Source organism: Nelusetta ayraudi, unplaced genomic scaffold, assembly GCF_046127955.1.
Source record: "Nelusetta ayraudi isolate G7.1 ecotype Tasmania unplaced genomic scaffold, CSIRO-AGI_Nayr_v1 ptg000031l, whole genome shotgun sequence".
In the NCBI taxonomy this organism is placed as follows: domain Eukaryota; kingdom Metazoa; phylum Chordata; class Actinopteri; order Tetraodontiformes; family Monacanthidae; genus Nelusetta; species Nelusetta ayraudi.
Genome location: NW_027466081.1, coordinates 1,884,788 through 1,900,320, shown reverse-complemented (window position 1 = coordinate 1,900,320; position 15,533 = coordinate 1,884,788). Strand labels below are relative to the sequence as shown.

The 15,533-nt window shown below is 42.1% G+C and overlaps 1 protein-coding gene across 3 annotated transcripts; it reads right to left on the bottom strand.

Annotated features, from left to right (window-relative positions):
* Window positions 1-94: 94 nt before the first annotated feature.
* Window positions 95-15,424, bottom strand: sf3b1 (splicing factor 3b, subunit 1). Of its 3 annotated transcripts, XM_076030837.1 has the most exons (24): window positions 15,265-15,424; window positions 14,579-14,751; window positions 13,216-13,317; window positions 12,980-13,094; window positions 10,363-10,442; window positions 9,580-9,765; window positions 8,988-9,447; window positions 8,241-8,362; window positions 7,949-8,146; window positions 7,750-7,851; window positions 7,274-7,453; window positions 6,750-6,836; window positions 5,999-6,269; window positions 5,001-5,146; window positions 4,628-4,774; window positions 4,010-4,135; window positions 3,671-3,892; window positions 3,378-3,560; window positions 3,170-3,281; window positions 2,636-2,756; window positions 2,420-2,551; window positions 2,008-2,280; window positions 859-1,075; window positions 95-677 (listed from the first exon to the last, which is right to left on the bottom strand). In XM_076030837.1, exons 1-24 carry the CDS (start codon window positions 15,290-15,292, stop codon window positions 519-521), a joined length of 3,942 nt encoding a protein of 1,313 aa, XP_075886952.1. In that variant the 5' UTR covers window positions 15,293-15,424; the 3' UTR covers window positions 95-518. The 3 variants fall into 3 exon arrangements, with proteins under 3 accessions (XP_075886952.1, XP_075886954.1, XP_075886953.1); XM_076030839.1 differs by lacking the exons at window positions 13,216-13,317; window positions 14,579-14,751; window positions 15,265-15,424 and adding an exon at window positions 10,721-10,774 and having other exon boundaries at window positions 12,980-12,996; XM_076030838.1 differs by lacking the exons at window positions 12,980-13,094; window positions 13,216-13,317; window positions 14,579-14,751; window positions 15,265-15,424 and adding an exon at window positions 10,721-11,932.
* Between the last annotated feature and the right edge of the window lie 109 nt (window positions 15,425-15,533).

Here is a 15,533-nt window from a genome sequence, read left to right as displayed (position 1 = left end):
CTCTGGCCTCCTGCTGGGGTTTTATTTTTTTTTCCTTCCCCCAATTTTTAATCCATCGCAATTTACTTCAAATGTAAGTAAAAGACACACACAATTGACTTATACACAAGAATTTTATTAAGCTATACAATACAACAATCTAGCCACAGGAGTTGTGAAACATTAAAAGGGTACATTGAAGAAGAATAGAAGTGAAGTATGGAGACATTAAAAACGTTCCAAGAAAATGACTTAAAAAAAAACAAATCAAAGCTTGGCTTGTCCCACCTGAGCCATTCCTTCCAGGGATCATTCCAAAGGAAAACACAAAGGCTCTGAGGCATTGATATCAATGCCCAACTTTAACTTAAAATTACAGATGGTATTTTAAAGAGCCTAACTCTGCCTCTGTTTGGAACTATTTTGTCCTTTGAACAACCAAAATTTAGCTAAATGAATGGATTCAAATCTATTCAAATACAGAAAAAAAAAAAGAAGAGTGAAAAATGAAGGGTTGGGTTCGGGGGGAGATATTTTATTTACAAGACATACTCCAGCTCACAACGGACATAAACATTTTTCTCGTCGTTGTAGACCTGAGGATAATGGGCAATGAGGGCATCTTGTGAGCCAATGTAGATGGAGTTGTATATCTTCCAGTAGACATCTCTGACCTTCCTGGCTGGATGGAAGAGACCCTGTAATTGTCAAGCGCAGAAATAAAGGATGAATTATGCAGACCTGCAAAGCCAAATGGACCGCACACTCAAACAAACCGGGTCACTTCTGGCACTGTCGGGAAAGTTTTTCTTCAATTTAGATAGGAAAATTGACTATGGCAATGAAAAATAACTTATTCTAGGTTCCAGGTGGCCTTACCTGTAAGCAATACTGAAGCATGCGACACGGCCCGATGGCGACCCTCAGCCCCTCCAGGGCTCCCATCACGGCCTGGATCACGTGGGGCGACGTCTCAAACACGTTGGGCCACACGTAGTTCAGCAGGTGGTTGAGGGAGTCTTCACAGCCAAAACCATAGACGCCAAGAGACATGTGTTGGACCACAGCGCTGGCAGTCTGTCTGTGTACCAAGTCTCTGCAGGATGGTGATGGTAGGGAGAGAACAAGACACAATATTCAGGACTATTCATTGTGCAAACATCACTGTCTAAACCTCTTCTTCCCTGATGTCCACAAGTACCAGAGGAAGCAATAAGAGGGTTTTTCAGGTCAAAATTGGCTTAAATTGGTGTTGTATGATCTTGGCATAAGATTCACTGATTCAGCTGTCAGACGAAAAAAAACCAACATCTTCTCACTTTCAAATATCACAGCTGAAGATGTTTGCGCTAACTTTGCAGTTTGTGTACAGAAACTTTATCCACTGTGATAAAAATCCTGCAACCGAAGCACAACATCTCCCAGCATGCTTGGGGAACAATGCTTATTTGTGTGTGGGACCCCTTTTAAAGGGGGCTTGATTGGGGGAGGCGGCCGTTTGTCAATCTGCTTTATGCATATTTTTTCCGCCTGGATTGCCATTTGGGTTTTCAACATAATGACTGTCAATCCCATCGACTCTTGGTGCAAACAGAGGTACCTGGATGAAGAGTGCTTAGACACGCCTTTACAAAAAACAGTCATTTTAACAGAAGAGGTGCTGTTGCATCATTTTCTGAAGCCAAAAAGCTTATTCAGAATATTTAAAAGGAGGAAATGTGCTATAAAATGAATATATATATATATATATATATATATATATATATATATATATATCTCTTAGTGAGGGAATAAAATATTTTTGCCATGTTCCATCTGCATTTATTCTGCCACAGTGGCGTCATTTGTGACGCTTACACTTGAGATACCACGATAAGGTCAATAGATGACGTCATTGTAAAGATAAACCCTCATTATTGTGACCATGTTTCCAGAGGACGCCTCAAAAAAGGGGCTCGGGGAAGAAGAGGTTCATGAGATGTGTGGGGATCCCACACCTTACACTATAACCTTCAACCGTGCACTTACCTGTCCATGAGTGCATCTTCCAACAGCGGTGTCACAGCATAGATGTAGTCCTTGCCCATCTCTCCAATGTACTCAAACAAAAAGGAGAGCGACTTGAGCACGCCATTCTGCACGTTGAGCTCAGGGACACGGTACTCGTTCATGAGTGCGGGCAGAACGGTGAACGGCGAGCAGGTCTCTGCTACTATGGCGATGGCCACAGTGGTGCAGACTCTGTTTTGTCGTTCCTGGACCTTCAGGTTGTTAAGAAGTGTGGCCAACACGTCATGAGGGCTGAAGGAGGAAGACAAAATGTTAAAAGTGATTCATTTTTAAATTGCATGTAAAACAGTCCAATTGCCTTAAAACAAGACGGGACAACTTGCTTGTAAATATTGCGAATATAAAATCAACTTGTGTACAAAACTCTTACCCGATGGCTTTTGCGATGTAACCGAACGTGTTGACGGTGGCTCTGCGGATGGCTTTCTTGTGAGCCTTAAGCAGCTCCAGCAGTTCAAAGCAAATCCTCATCCACTCCCTGGCTGACACGTACTCGGCACCCCTACAAAATAAACAGGACTTTGAGTCTGGACATTTAACTGCAGAAGCCCATTATCATAAACAAAAACAAGTGAAATCAACCCACCTGTCAGCAATACGGCCGACCAAGTCAATGCAGTTCTCCTGCACCTTCTCGTGTCTGTTCTTCAGGATGGGAGTGAGGCGAGGCAGCAGATCTTTGATCGGTGGAGTCATTTTGTGCATCCCTGAAAATCAAGAGAGATTCATTAAACACAGTGTGATAGGGATGTTACTTAGCCAAGAGGCAACTGATGCATATTGTATTCTAGGGCTGCATGATTAATCTATCCACCGATTGGTGGTTTGAGAGTCTTTTTTCTGAAGTTTAGGTGCTTCCATAACCAGTTTTTTATTTCGATATTTAGGTCTTATGCAATTCTAGGGGTAATAGAAATGCAGCTACTAACTCTCTTCTACACATTTGGGGATCTACACTGCTACTGCAACTAAAAATAATAAAAGAAAGCAATATACTTTAACAATGAGAAGAGTAGTGGTTATTTTTAAATTTGACTTAAGACAAATCCAATTGGAAGAAAGATGAGAAAGCAGTCCAATCATCTCCAAAGACACTGTGAGGCTGCTGCATGACACTTACCAATCACATTAACAATGGCTTTGAGGGCTCCCAGGATGCTACCCAAGACTTCGGGATACTCTTCTCCCAGGTACTCGTACAGCACCACGCCCAAGTGACCCATCAGCTTCTCCTGTAAGGACCAGTGTGGATGGTGTTGGTTAGCTTCGAAACGGATCTCACGCCGTGGATTATTTGGCTTTATGTTGCCGTCTCAACGAAACTTTACCTCCTGACAGGTCTTCATGACCACGGCTGTGCGGGAGATCAGATCAGCAGCCTGCTGACGGACCTTGGCCGACTTGTTGTTCAAACGCCAAAGCACCGTACCGCAGATCTGTGGCAGGTAGGGCTTCACGCGTTTGCCCAGGGCATTGACGACGGTGCCGAAACCATTTAACATCACGGAATCCTAAAAGAAGAAGAAGAAGGCATTTCGTAAGGTAAACAATGTGATTTGTTGTAGAATTCAACCTCTTTATGTTGAAAGTACTTTTCTCAGCCATGCTTGTGTTTGCTTACCTCTGTTGTTTGTTCCTGGAAGGCGTAGAGAATCCCATCGATCAGCTGCTCCTCCAGTTTGTGATCAATGTCGGCGGCGCCCAAATTGCCCATGATCTTCTCAATGGTCTCCATCACCATTTTCCTGTACTGCTCCGCCTCATCCTTTAAGTCGTCGACAATTCGGGAGATGATCTCCGCCGCGCCCACTTTGTTGGCCAACTCCACTGTGGTGTCCACCAACTGGAAGAGAAGAGATGGATTTAAAAAACAAAACAAAAAAAAACATACACGGAAGCGCAGACGGAAAAACTGAAAAACATTTTTGCGTCCCGACAAAGTTTGACTGGGTTCACTTGCCTGTCTGTAGTTGCGTCTGTCCAGAGCCATCCTGTGTTGCCAGAAGTGCTTGAAAAACGGGGGCAAGATCTCCGTTTTGATGTAGTTGGCTTCAACTCCATCAGTGCCACAGCATTGTTTCACCACCTACAATTTAAAAACAAACACACACAAAAAAAACAATTAGAGACAGAGATCAACTTACTTTTGTTACGCTAATATTTGCCACAAGCACAGAAGAGACAAAATTCAACATCTCCTCCGCTCAGCTGCACAACTGAAATCAGCCAAAGCTGCAAAACATTTGAAAATGTAGCTGTATATGTGACAATTATATATGTAATAATAATAATATCATTATTAAATCATTAATAATATATGCAATTCAAATGCATGCAGATCCATACTTGACTTAAAAAACAGCTTTACTGACAGCTACATGCATAATTGCGACCAATTTGATTTAATCGATTAAATTCTTGATCGACAATTAATCGACAGCCGATTAATTGTTAACATCCCTAACCCGACATCATGCAAAAGGTTGCCAGAGGTCAGAAAAGCTTCAGACACCAACATCAAGACCAACACCAGGCATCTCGATGGCTCAATGCCGAGGAGAGTTTAGAGTTTCTTCACCTTCAGTACAATCTTTTTCATCTCCTCATCGGGAGACTGGAACTCTCTGATCAGGATCAGCATCACCTCCCTTGTGTAGTAGTTGGCGTATTCAGCATCCATCAATGGAATCAGGTAACCGATAGCTTTGAGGAAAGCAGCAAGACCCTAAAAAAAGCACAATAAAGGTGAGAAAAAGTTTAATAAAACCTACTGTAAATACAATTTTGCCTTATAGAGAACAAGAGGAAATTACTATCCAACTGTCTAGTGATCCATTCAAATTGTATCAAGTATGAGCTTCATAGACTTTCGTCAGTTCCCTATAATTTTGCACTCAAATTAAATTACTCTGACAAACGACAAGGAAAATGCGGATGACTTTTTCACGTACCTTTCCTCTGTGCTGCCTGATGCCCTTCCACAGCGGTTTGAGAACCGAGTCAAAGGACTCGATACCGTAAGGTGTCGCAGCTTCAGCCAACGCAGCGATAGCGAGGGCACTGATGGTCCTCACCTTCTGCTGCTCATCCACCAGTCCTGTGGTGTCGCAAATATAGTCAGTGTTTGTACAAATTCAACAGCAAAGATGATTTTTTCAATCTTCAAACACGATTAAAGCTGCAAGCAGCGTTGAAGGGGCCGAGCACACGCTCAGAACTTCTTTTTAATCTTTATAATTAAACAACATTTAATCTTCAAAGCTTTGTCTGTTTAATGCAAAAGTTTCAAGTCTGTAACACTGACGGTTCTTGACTTTTGTGTTTTTAAAAAACACATTTTTGAAAAAAAAGGGGGGAAACAAATGGAAAAAGTTCACTTCCTGTTTGTCGATTTTTATAAATTAGAGCATCTGTAGGTCTCAAAGAGAGGAACGCGTGGGTTCCCGTCCATGGTCTCTACGACGTTCCTAGAGGGCGCTAGAGCAATTTAAGTTATTTTTTCACCTCTTGCCTTCTAGGTGGCGCTCTGGAGCAGCTACAGTTTTCCTTACTTCATCAGATGATTTTTTTTTTTTTTTTAGAAAGGTCTTGTCTGTGTCATGCTACATTTTCAAGCCCATCGCACTTATGGTTTCAGAACCTTACGCTGTGAGATGTTTACAAATAAGTGAAAATAGCTCACTTGGGGTTTGTCAGGGGTCAAAGGTCAGCCCTGATGAATAGATTTAATTTATTTTGTTTGTTTCAAACTGGTCTTCCGTGGGCTCAGTCCCTAATTATAACTGATACTAGGGAGGAAATGTATGAGAAAATTCACACTAGAGTCATAGATATAAACTAATAGGTTGTGAGTAAGAGTTTGCAGTACTTAATATTCTATTTGGCAAAGTTTCCTGACACAATCTCGAATGAATTATGAACAAATTGTCGTTCCACAACAATGACTTACCGTGCTCGATAATCTCCACCAAGCTGCGGAGGTGGGGCAGAATGGCGCAGCCCATGAGGATGGCGATCTGTTGCACAATCTTGATGCCAGTGTGGCGGGCCTGCCAGGACTTCTTGCTTTTGCACACGGCTTTGAGGAAGGGCAGCAGAGAGGGGATGCCGAGGGCGGAGGCCACCACCGCGAAGGCTCGGGCCGTGGTGTTTCTCACGTACTCGTCCATGTTGTCAATGTCTGGTCTCATCGTTGAGATCATGGTCGCCAACCCAGCAGCCTGTGGAGGAAAACAAGAAAATTGACTGAGTTTCAACCATCTTTGCAGGAACAGCGTGGTGGGCTGTCAGGGCCGGCAAGGCTTCTCTTGAAGCGGAAAAACACTCAGAAGAGTAAAGAAGAGTAAAGTCGTCAATGTTTCTTAAAAGAGATAAGAAACATTAAGAGTTATGTTTAAGTACCAATAAGAAGCTGGATAACTTAACCATGATGAGATATGTTGCTGGAAACATAATTAAAAGTAACAAACGCTGATGAAGTCATCAATGACATTGTTTGAAGTCAGATCCTGTTGTGACCAAACGGTGCAGGTTGAGAACAGACTCGCAATGAAGCGTCAAGTCTGCCAGTTCTCGTGTTGGTATTCATCTAGCGAACGGCTAGCCCTGCGCTGGCCATGGACTGGTCAGTCAGGCGAGAAAGGTTCGCAACGACAACGGTGAAGTGCAGCTTCTTGTGGACCGTGAGGGCGCCACGTTACCTTGGCCAAGTTAGAGATGATCTCTCTGCCTTCCACTCTGGCGTAGTAGTCCTCATCAATAAGAAGGGGCTCAATCACCACCAGAATCTGCAAATACAAAGTACATCAGTTTGAGTTGCAATTCAATACCAATGTGTTTTCACACCCGGGACCATTATAATCATTCAATCAAAGATTTATTGTCATTGCTCTGTACATACAACTGCAGCAAATGACTACAACCTGTGCAGCGTCAGCGCTCTCCCATCACTTTTGAGGTGGATTCACACTTACAAGAGAACCGAGTCCTCACTGATGATGTGAATACAAAATTAACTTTAAGAATCCATTTCCTTTTGTCTCACTTTATCCACTTTAAAGATCCAGTGTGCAAAATCTGGCCTGATTTATGATTTTTACACTGGTAAAAGCTTAAAATAATGTAGTTCACTGGCAAGCTTGGGAGAGGGAGGGTGAGCAAAGAGTGCTGCAATGTAAAATGTAACCACTTGGTGTCGCCGTTTCTTCTGAAAATCTCTGCCTACCTTGTGGACGTATGGCCGAACCAGGTCATCCAGTTTGTAGAGGATGCGGTCAATCACTTTGACCAGCAGATGTCGCTCCTGGTCTTCAAGGGTTGGCGACATCAACAACGGCAGAATTTGATTGAACAGAGGCCCGGCTCCAAACTCTCTGGCTTTGTCTGTGATCTGACGCAGCGCAGCCTAGGACACGGGAGGGACAAACACAAACATCGTCACCGTCTCATGCATTTAATAAACATGTGTTGAAGTCAAAAGAGTTGATGTGTCTGCTGCTGTCAGCGATCATTGTGTGCTGCCAATCTACACCACAACCTCTGCTGACAGCAGCGATTCCTCGAGGAGGATTCTTTTGCAAGCAAATATTCACACTGTAGTCACACACAGACTCAGCGCTGGGTGTTGATCTTGCGAGAAGTAATTTTCATTCATCTTGAACTAGATGTTTATTTTGATTGAAAAAAAGAGAATCCATTAACCTTTCTCATGGGCGGCGTTCCATTTTTTATCTTCAGCAACAGCTTCATAATCTTCCTTTCCTTTTGCTCCTCGGGACTCAGGGTAGATTCATCCACCTCCACCTGGTGCAATTCATACCACATTTGCGATTAGTCGTCGACAAACATCAACAAGGACAATCGTCGAGCTGCAACTTGCGCGCGCAAATGTGTCACTGACCAGCAGCTTGTCAAAATACTGGATGTCGTCAGGTTTGAGGAGCGGAAGGTTTCCAGAGGGTTGGTCGTTCATCTGCTTTGTGGTGCGGTCCTCAGGCTGCATGTGGAAGCCCGTCATGCCTCCAATAGGTGTCGGGGTGGCGGACAACTTGCGGGCCGGTGTACGAATAGGCACGTAGCCTGCTGGCGGAGGCAAGATCTGGAGAAGGAGAAAAAGAAAGAAAGAGTTGAATTATTGTGAACAAAACCGATGGCTTCTTCCATATAGAAAAAATGACAAAGGGGAAACAGACCTTGTATCCCTCTGGAAACATTGCATCAAGCTCGTCATCTGTGAGTGGACGGTTCCTTTCGTCAATTTCCCTCTCCCACCTCCATGCCTGCAGCTGCTCTGGAGTCATGCTCATCAGATGACCTGAAGAAAGACGAAAAAAATAAGATTTTAAAAGCAGTAAAAACAATAACACTCTACCAAAGAAACTTTTTTGACCAGACGTTAGTTTTCACAAGCCTTTGGAGATTGTTGCAGCCTATAATACCTGACTTTGCAGTCACTCTCCCAGAAATTAGATTGGCAATCATTGCCTGGCTGTTTCAGGCTCAGTTGTTTTTTTGTTTATTTTTTCCTAGGGCTCATACCAAAATAAGAAATATGCCAACAGCCTTTTTTTTTCCTTTTAAATAAATAAATAAATAGTAATTTGACCAATTAAGTAGCAATTAGGGCTGTCGACGTTTACGCGTTAACTCAAACTCCTTTTAACCTCACTAATTTACATACATAAAGTATAAGTATGTATGTAGTCGTTTTGGAATGTTCCAATGAAAATAAAAATAGAGTATTTCCACAAATTAGTCATTATTTTCCTCTCCAACACAATAAATATCTTGTTAAGTTACATATAGAGCAGGGTAAAAAGCTTGAAATTAATTTGCGATTAATCGCGAGTTAACTCAGGACACGATGCGATTAATCACAATTAAAATTTTGAATCGACTCACAACCCCAGTAGTAATACAGAACTGGCTCTGAAGTTTACCTGGTGTCGGAGTAGCCATGTTCATCGCTGGTGTTCCGATCGGAGTTTTGCCCGGGGTGAGCAGAGGCGTCGACGATCCCATTTGACTGGCGGGCGTTTCGTCCCAGCGAGACTTCCTCTTGCTGGCTCCCGGGGTGGGAGTCTCGCCCACCGACTCGTCCCGGTCTGTGCGCGGCGTTTCCGCCCAGCCGCTCCCGTGTCCTGGCGTCTCTCGCTCCGTTTTGGGCGTTTCGTCCCAGCGGTTCTTCCGCACGCTTCCCGTGGCGCCGCCGTGGCCGGGCGTGGCATGTCCCGGCGTGTCCCTGCCGGGGGTGGCGGCCCCGGCCGGAGTGTGACTGGGAGTGGGGTCCCACATGCGGGTGCTCGGCGTCGCCCCTGGCGTCTCGCTGCCCTTTGGGCGACCCGGGGTTTCATCCCACCTACTGTTTGAGGGTGTGTGTGCTGGGGTGTGACCTGGCGTCTGGAGCAAACACAATCAACGTCAACAAACTCAGACACAAAGCAACACTTCTAAATTGATGCTTTTCTGAACAACACCGACATCACATAGTGACTGAATACGCAGTTCAGACGGTAGGAATGGTTGTCCTACCTCAGCTGAGGAGTCAGCCTGGTCCCAACTTGAGATCTTTTTTGGAGTGGTGTTTGTGGGGGTTTGGTCGGCCGTTTGGTCCCAGCGGCGCTTACGCTTTGTTGCAGCCTGACTAGCAGCAGAGCCATTGACGACTTTAAGTTCCCCAGCTTTGGCCTTCTCTGCTAGTTGCTGACGAATCTCTCTCTATGAGTGAAAAACGCAAAGGTGTCCATGAGCATTTTGGGACTATAAACACTTTTGTTCCATTATCAGAAGTACTGAGCAGCTTTTAATACATTTTCATTAAATACTTCATATAATATATTCATATATACTTCACTTACGCTACTTGAATAGCATTGTTATCATTGTTTTCAAAGTTATTACATAGATTACATAGTCATTACATACATACACAACAGTATGTGTGACTATTTCTGTCTCTATGTGGTCATACGTAATAGGCATGTCATGATAAAAACTTTGGCTGGCCCAGAAATTATCGCCATAAACGATATCATCACAAGACGCTTTTCCACCAATTTAATTAAGTAGCATAATAGTGCAAGAATATTTAACAGACATTAAAATCTGAAGAAAATGTATACATCCTGTCTAAAATGTTCACAGGCCAAGTATGCAGTTGTCAACGACAATCATTGAAGCTTCTCTTTGAGGGCCAACCTTAGGGCTTGGAAAACTCCAGTCTACTCCCACATATTGCAGCTGATTGCCGTGGGAAAGTATCTCATAGAATTTTTGCATGCCTGTTACATTAGAATGCACTGGGTGGCTCCTTACCTCTTCTTTGGACAGGTTCTGCTCCCGCATTACATCCATGTATGATCTGACCTGAAGCTTGGGATCCGGTGTTTTGCCCCCTGTGCGAAAGAGCACCAACAGAAACACAGCACCGTCATCAGCGAGAACAACTACAAAACAGCTCAAACTTATCAGATAGGCTACCATTTCTCTTTCAAGTCATCCTCAAGTCTTACCAAATTACATAGCATTACACTGCTATCTCTTACATACATCTTAAATAAAAACAAGCAGATACATAGAGAAAGAAGGCGAGGTTCTGATGTTTTCTTTATGAAGATACAGTTATGGCATCACTGGTGCAGGGATCCTGGGCTGTGCTCTTCAGTATACGTACACTCTCAGTGCCAAGGGTCTTCTGCAGCCAGACTTCAACCGGCAGAAAAGAAGCCTAGAAAATTTCTCTTTACCATTAGTAACACTTTGGAAAAAAGTTTGAACTCACAAACAACAGTATACCACCTTGTGCTGCATCTATTTCAATGGCACTCTTAAAAATAAAGCATTCTCTTTTTGAGATCACTGCAAACTAAATTCATATTACACCCATATTCTAAATGATTTAAAATAGCATTTTAAAAAGCTGAGGATTTAAAGGCTGCATCTTAGAAAACAATCCTCGAATTCAATTAAAAAAAAAAAAAAACTGTCAGATCCACAGTAACTGATACAGCACTAATAATATCCAGTTCTCTGTGTTGTGTCTTCACTGAATGTGATGGAAATTGATAAGGGAAGGAAAAAAAAAAGTTGTGCTTTTTTTTTGTAGCTGGGCTGTCAACTGACTGCAGCAGTGGTCCCTGACCAAACTGTATAGTCCCCCATAACCTACACAGGTGGAGTTGCTGCACTCTTAACAGAGTGCAGTACAGGACTGGCAAAGCAGTACTGCTGTAGGAGAGAAATTAAGGACAGTTAGTATGGGCCTGTAGTATTTTGTTATACAAATTTCTTGATAACATGACGATTCGACAGAGAGAGTTGGAAAATAAGAATGTTGACAACAACTTGGAGTAAAGTAAAGTGCTCTCTCTAAATGAAGGTCGGGGATAAGCCCCACCTTAAAAAAAACCCTCAAAGAATAAATAAAGTTGGGCCATTTAGCTCATGATGCAAGGGAAACCAAAAATGCAATAACAAAGGGGAAACAGGCAAGCCAAGTCTTATTCATTATTTAAAGCAATAGATATCTGCACTTGGATTGTTTTTTGAAAAAAATTGTAATGCTTTCATAAAAAGTTTCAATGCAGTCAAAATATTTAGGGACGCACGATAATGACTTTCTGCAGGTAGAAAAAAACAACTGACTAAAATTTCACACTTGAATTGGCCATTCAGGTTAGATGTGAAAATGGCACTAGCTTTAAAATGTTCGATGCAAAGATAATCTGCCATCTAGAGGCCAACTTAGAGTGATGCTGGTGGCCTCACAAGCTATCTGCGAGTCAGTGGGTGGAGTCTTTTTTCAGATTAGTGACCGTTAGAGTTCCTATACACTGTTAAATAGTGACACGGGTGAACGGCGTGAGGAGACTAGGTTTTTCTGTTGAATGAGAAACAAGCAGCATTATTATGGGTTCAAAATAAATTTGGAAAAAGAAAAAGGAAAAGTTTAACATAGATTGAACATCCAATGAACATTAGAGCAAACTTGTTTGGCAAAACAGGATCTACATCCTCATCATTTGAAGCACTCACATCCAAATTAATCATGCTCTCATTCTTTTTTTTCTAGATATTAGATTTACATAAGATAAGTCAGTTGTAATACATACTTTTACCATTATCAAATTATCGTGCCCCCCTAAACATACAACTGAACTGACTGATCCTGGTATGTTTAAACTCAACTTGTTTGAGCTCAAAAAATAATCTTAAGAGCGCTAGAAAATGCTCATTTTAATCAGATGACTCTAAAGCCATAACAAAAATTTACAAGCACTGTTTCCATGCTAAGGCCCCCTGGACTGGCTATGTTGACGCCAGTTGAAGTGACATGGTTTCCACAAGGCACATACAGCCCAAAACAAAGATAATGTGGGGAGCAAAATATAAAAGAGCAGAAACGGAATTCCTAAAAGACCAAAAACAACCGTATATACCTCCATGATCGGATCTAAACTGGCACATTTTTGAGCCAAGAACTGAATTTCACTAACAGGCAGGTCAATTAAACACACTTTACATGTTGTAAGCAACACTGTGCCATCATGAGATTGTTCACCCTTCGACGTTAACACAAGCCATCAGCAACCCGCACAGTTTTGGTGAATTACCACGGAAAGCCCTAGAACCACCTACACCACAAAAAACATGGGTCACGTGCATGAAAACCTGGGAATGTGTGTGCAAGTTAAAATGCCGGAAGAAATATAATGAAATAACAGTCACAAACAGATACACACACAAAATAAATTGTGATTCTCTTTGGGAATCATACAGTTATCGACTAGGGGAGGGAAACAATTGCAATGGGAGCAAGGTATTGCATTGCAGTCGAAGGGTAGAACAGCCAACCAATGGTTTCTAGTGAACCATGAAAGGGTGTAGTAAATGGGGGAGTTTTGATGAGGACAAAAATAATGACAAATTTTACCATCTGCAAACGGGTCGAGACGCTCGGGTGAGATGATCATCTGTCGGCGCCGGGCCTTGTATTCATCTTCCCGATCTGCAATCTTCTGTGGGCGGTGCTCCGCAAAGGGATCATACTAGAAAAACATTTAAAAAAAATAAATAAATAAATGAGGATATCACTAATTAATTCAAATATATCAAATATACCTAAAATGTTTCCTTCAGTACAGAACACATCTTTAAATGACCACGTACCTGTTCATCAGACTGTGGAATGGCATTCAGTATTGCAACTGGTGCATGGTATCCAGGCTTCTTCTGTCCCAACAAGCTTGTTGATGTGTCATCTTCATCATCCTGAGAGAACAAACAAAGAACAAAGATTCAGATTTTGCTGTTGCAGTCATTTACAAATTGAAAGAAAGGGGCAGTCCAACATTAGATCATTCATTCAGCATTAATCACATTACTGACAACTCCAAGTTTGACATGCTGAGAAAATAATCCAAGCATTGGTTATAACATGGCACTGTACTCTCATTTTTAATTGGAAGATGGTGTCTTAAATCTGCGAGCATGTGGTGAGGAGAACTTCCTTTGGACAACATATTTTATTTTGGAAAAGTAGAACAGTTAGGGATGTTAACAATTACTTGATTGATTATTGATTAATTGTTGATTAAGAATTTAATCCATTAAATTAAATTAGTCGCAATTAAATAAAAAAAATGTTACACGGGTAGTTAATATCATGATAACAGCATAGTGGCGGGGAAGAGCAATTCACCTATATATACTGTATGATACTGTGATGGTCATGATATACCCAGAAACCTAACCTTTTGTCTGTTCTCTAATGTAAAAATGGGTCACTTTGGACTCTCAACATTATTTAAGGTTCAAATAATGTGTTCTTTATACATTTTTTTATTGTGAAATTTAGGTTCTCAGGAAAAAAAAACCCCACCACTTATCAATTAATAGTTAATCGATCGATTAGGTTAATCAACTAACGATTAATAAATTAATCGATCATTTGCACCCCCAGTGTTTAAAAACTGCCACTGGAAAAAAATACTCTGGTCAGGTCAATGTTTGTCTAATCTCACTTGCGATGAAGTATAAATACGTTTCTTGGTTCCTTTTAAAAGACACAAACTCGTGTGTGACCACTCACGCATATCCCCTTCGCCTTCCTGTCTGTTTTATTGCACTTGTGGCGCAGCGATATAGCCTCAAAGATCTGACAGACGGTGACCGCGATTTCAGCGGTTAGGAACAAGCATTTCCTGACAAGACGTGATGTTTACACTAAACTGAAAAAGAAACAAACAAAAAAAAAACAAACACTTTGGTCTGAATGCGAACAACGCATGAGGTGTTTTACAATTTAAAAAAAAAAAAAAAAAAACGCAAAACAAGGGTCATAGCGTGCATTTCCTGGTCTTCCAATGTTTCGCACATTACCGCTGCAGCGCCGACTAGCCTGCAATATGGGCCTAATGCTAAGGAGCTCGCCGCATCAGTTGGGGACGTGACGTGACGCCGCATCAAACACAGTCGCTTAGCATGAACTACGTTTGTTGAACTGGGGTGCTTCTAGATTGAGAACACTTACATCTTCCTGTTCATTGGCGGCAATGGAGGTGACATAGCCAGCAAAGCGGCTGTCACTACCTCCGTAGATCTCCTGATCATAGAATCCAGTAGAATCAAGGCCCACTCCCTGATCGCCTTCCTCCAGCAGGGTAGCCTTCTTCCCCTGGATCTCGAGAATCTGGGCCTCGATATCTAAAAACAAATTAAAAACAATAGTGATGTGATATGAAGCCGACAAAAGGTAAAAACGCCACTGAAAGATTGAAAAGATAACCGGGATAAATTCAAAAACAACAGGGACGTGCATTTCTACGTAGACAATAGCTGGGAAGATTACACGTTACGGCGGAATAAAATATATATATTTTAAAATCAACGCTTTAAGAACTGTACCATCACAAGGAAATCAAATTTCGGATGCGCAAAAATAGCCATCAACCATATTTCCCCGTAGTAAGTCAGGGGGGGGAAATGCTAGAACGCGCGCCAGCTGAAGCTAACCAGCTAGCATAGAGGAAAGAAAATAGTCTCCACCGCCATTATCTGAGGGAAACGTGCGCGTTGCGTCGTACAGCGACTGTGGTTTTCACAAGACACGAACAGGTTGCGTGTACTACGACTGTTGAGATTAAAGAAAAACATAAACATCTATGTGAAGAATAATCCCAAATGTAAATTATTCCATAACTTTAAAAGCAAAATTACCTTCGTGGGTTTGGGCGATCTTCGCCATTTTGATGGAGGTCGGTTGTTCAATTCTGCTAGCGGATTGTGTACCTACAGCGGAAATGAACTTTCTTCTTTCCTTTTAAGATTCCAGCGAACAAGGCGCGTCCAAGGCGCATTGCTGCCCTCCACAGGTCATTGGCGGTATACATATAAGTGTTCACGTTCTCTGTGGGAAATCGATTCGTCAGGTAATAGGAGATTTAAAATAATAATTTAAAAAAATCTCCATTGAAGGATTTTCTTTT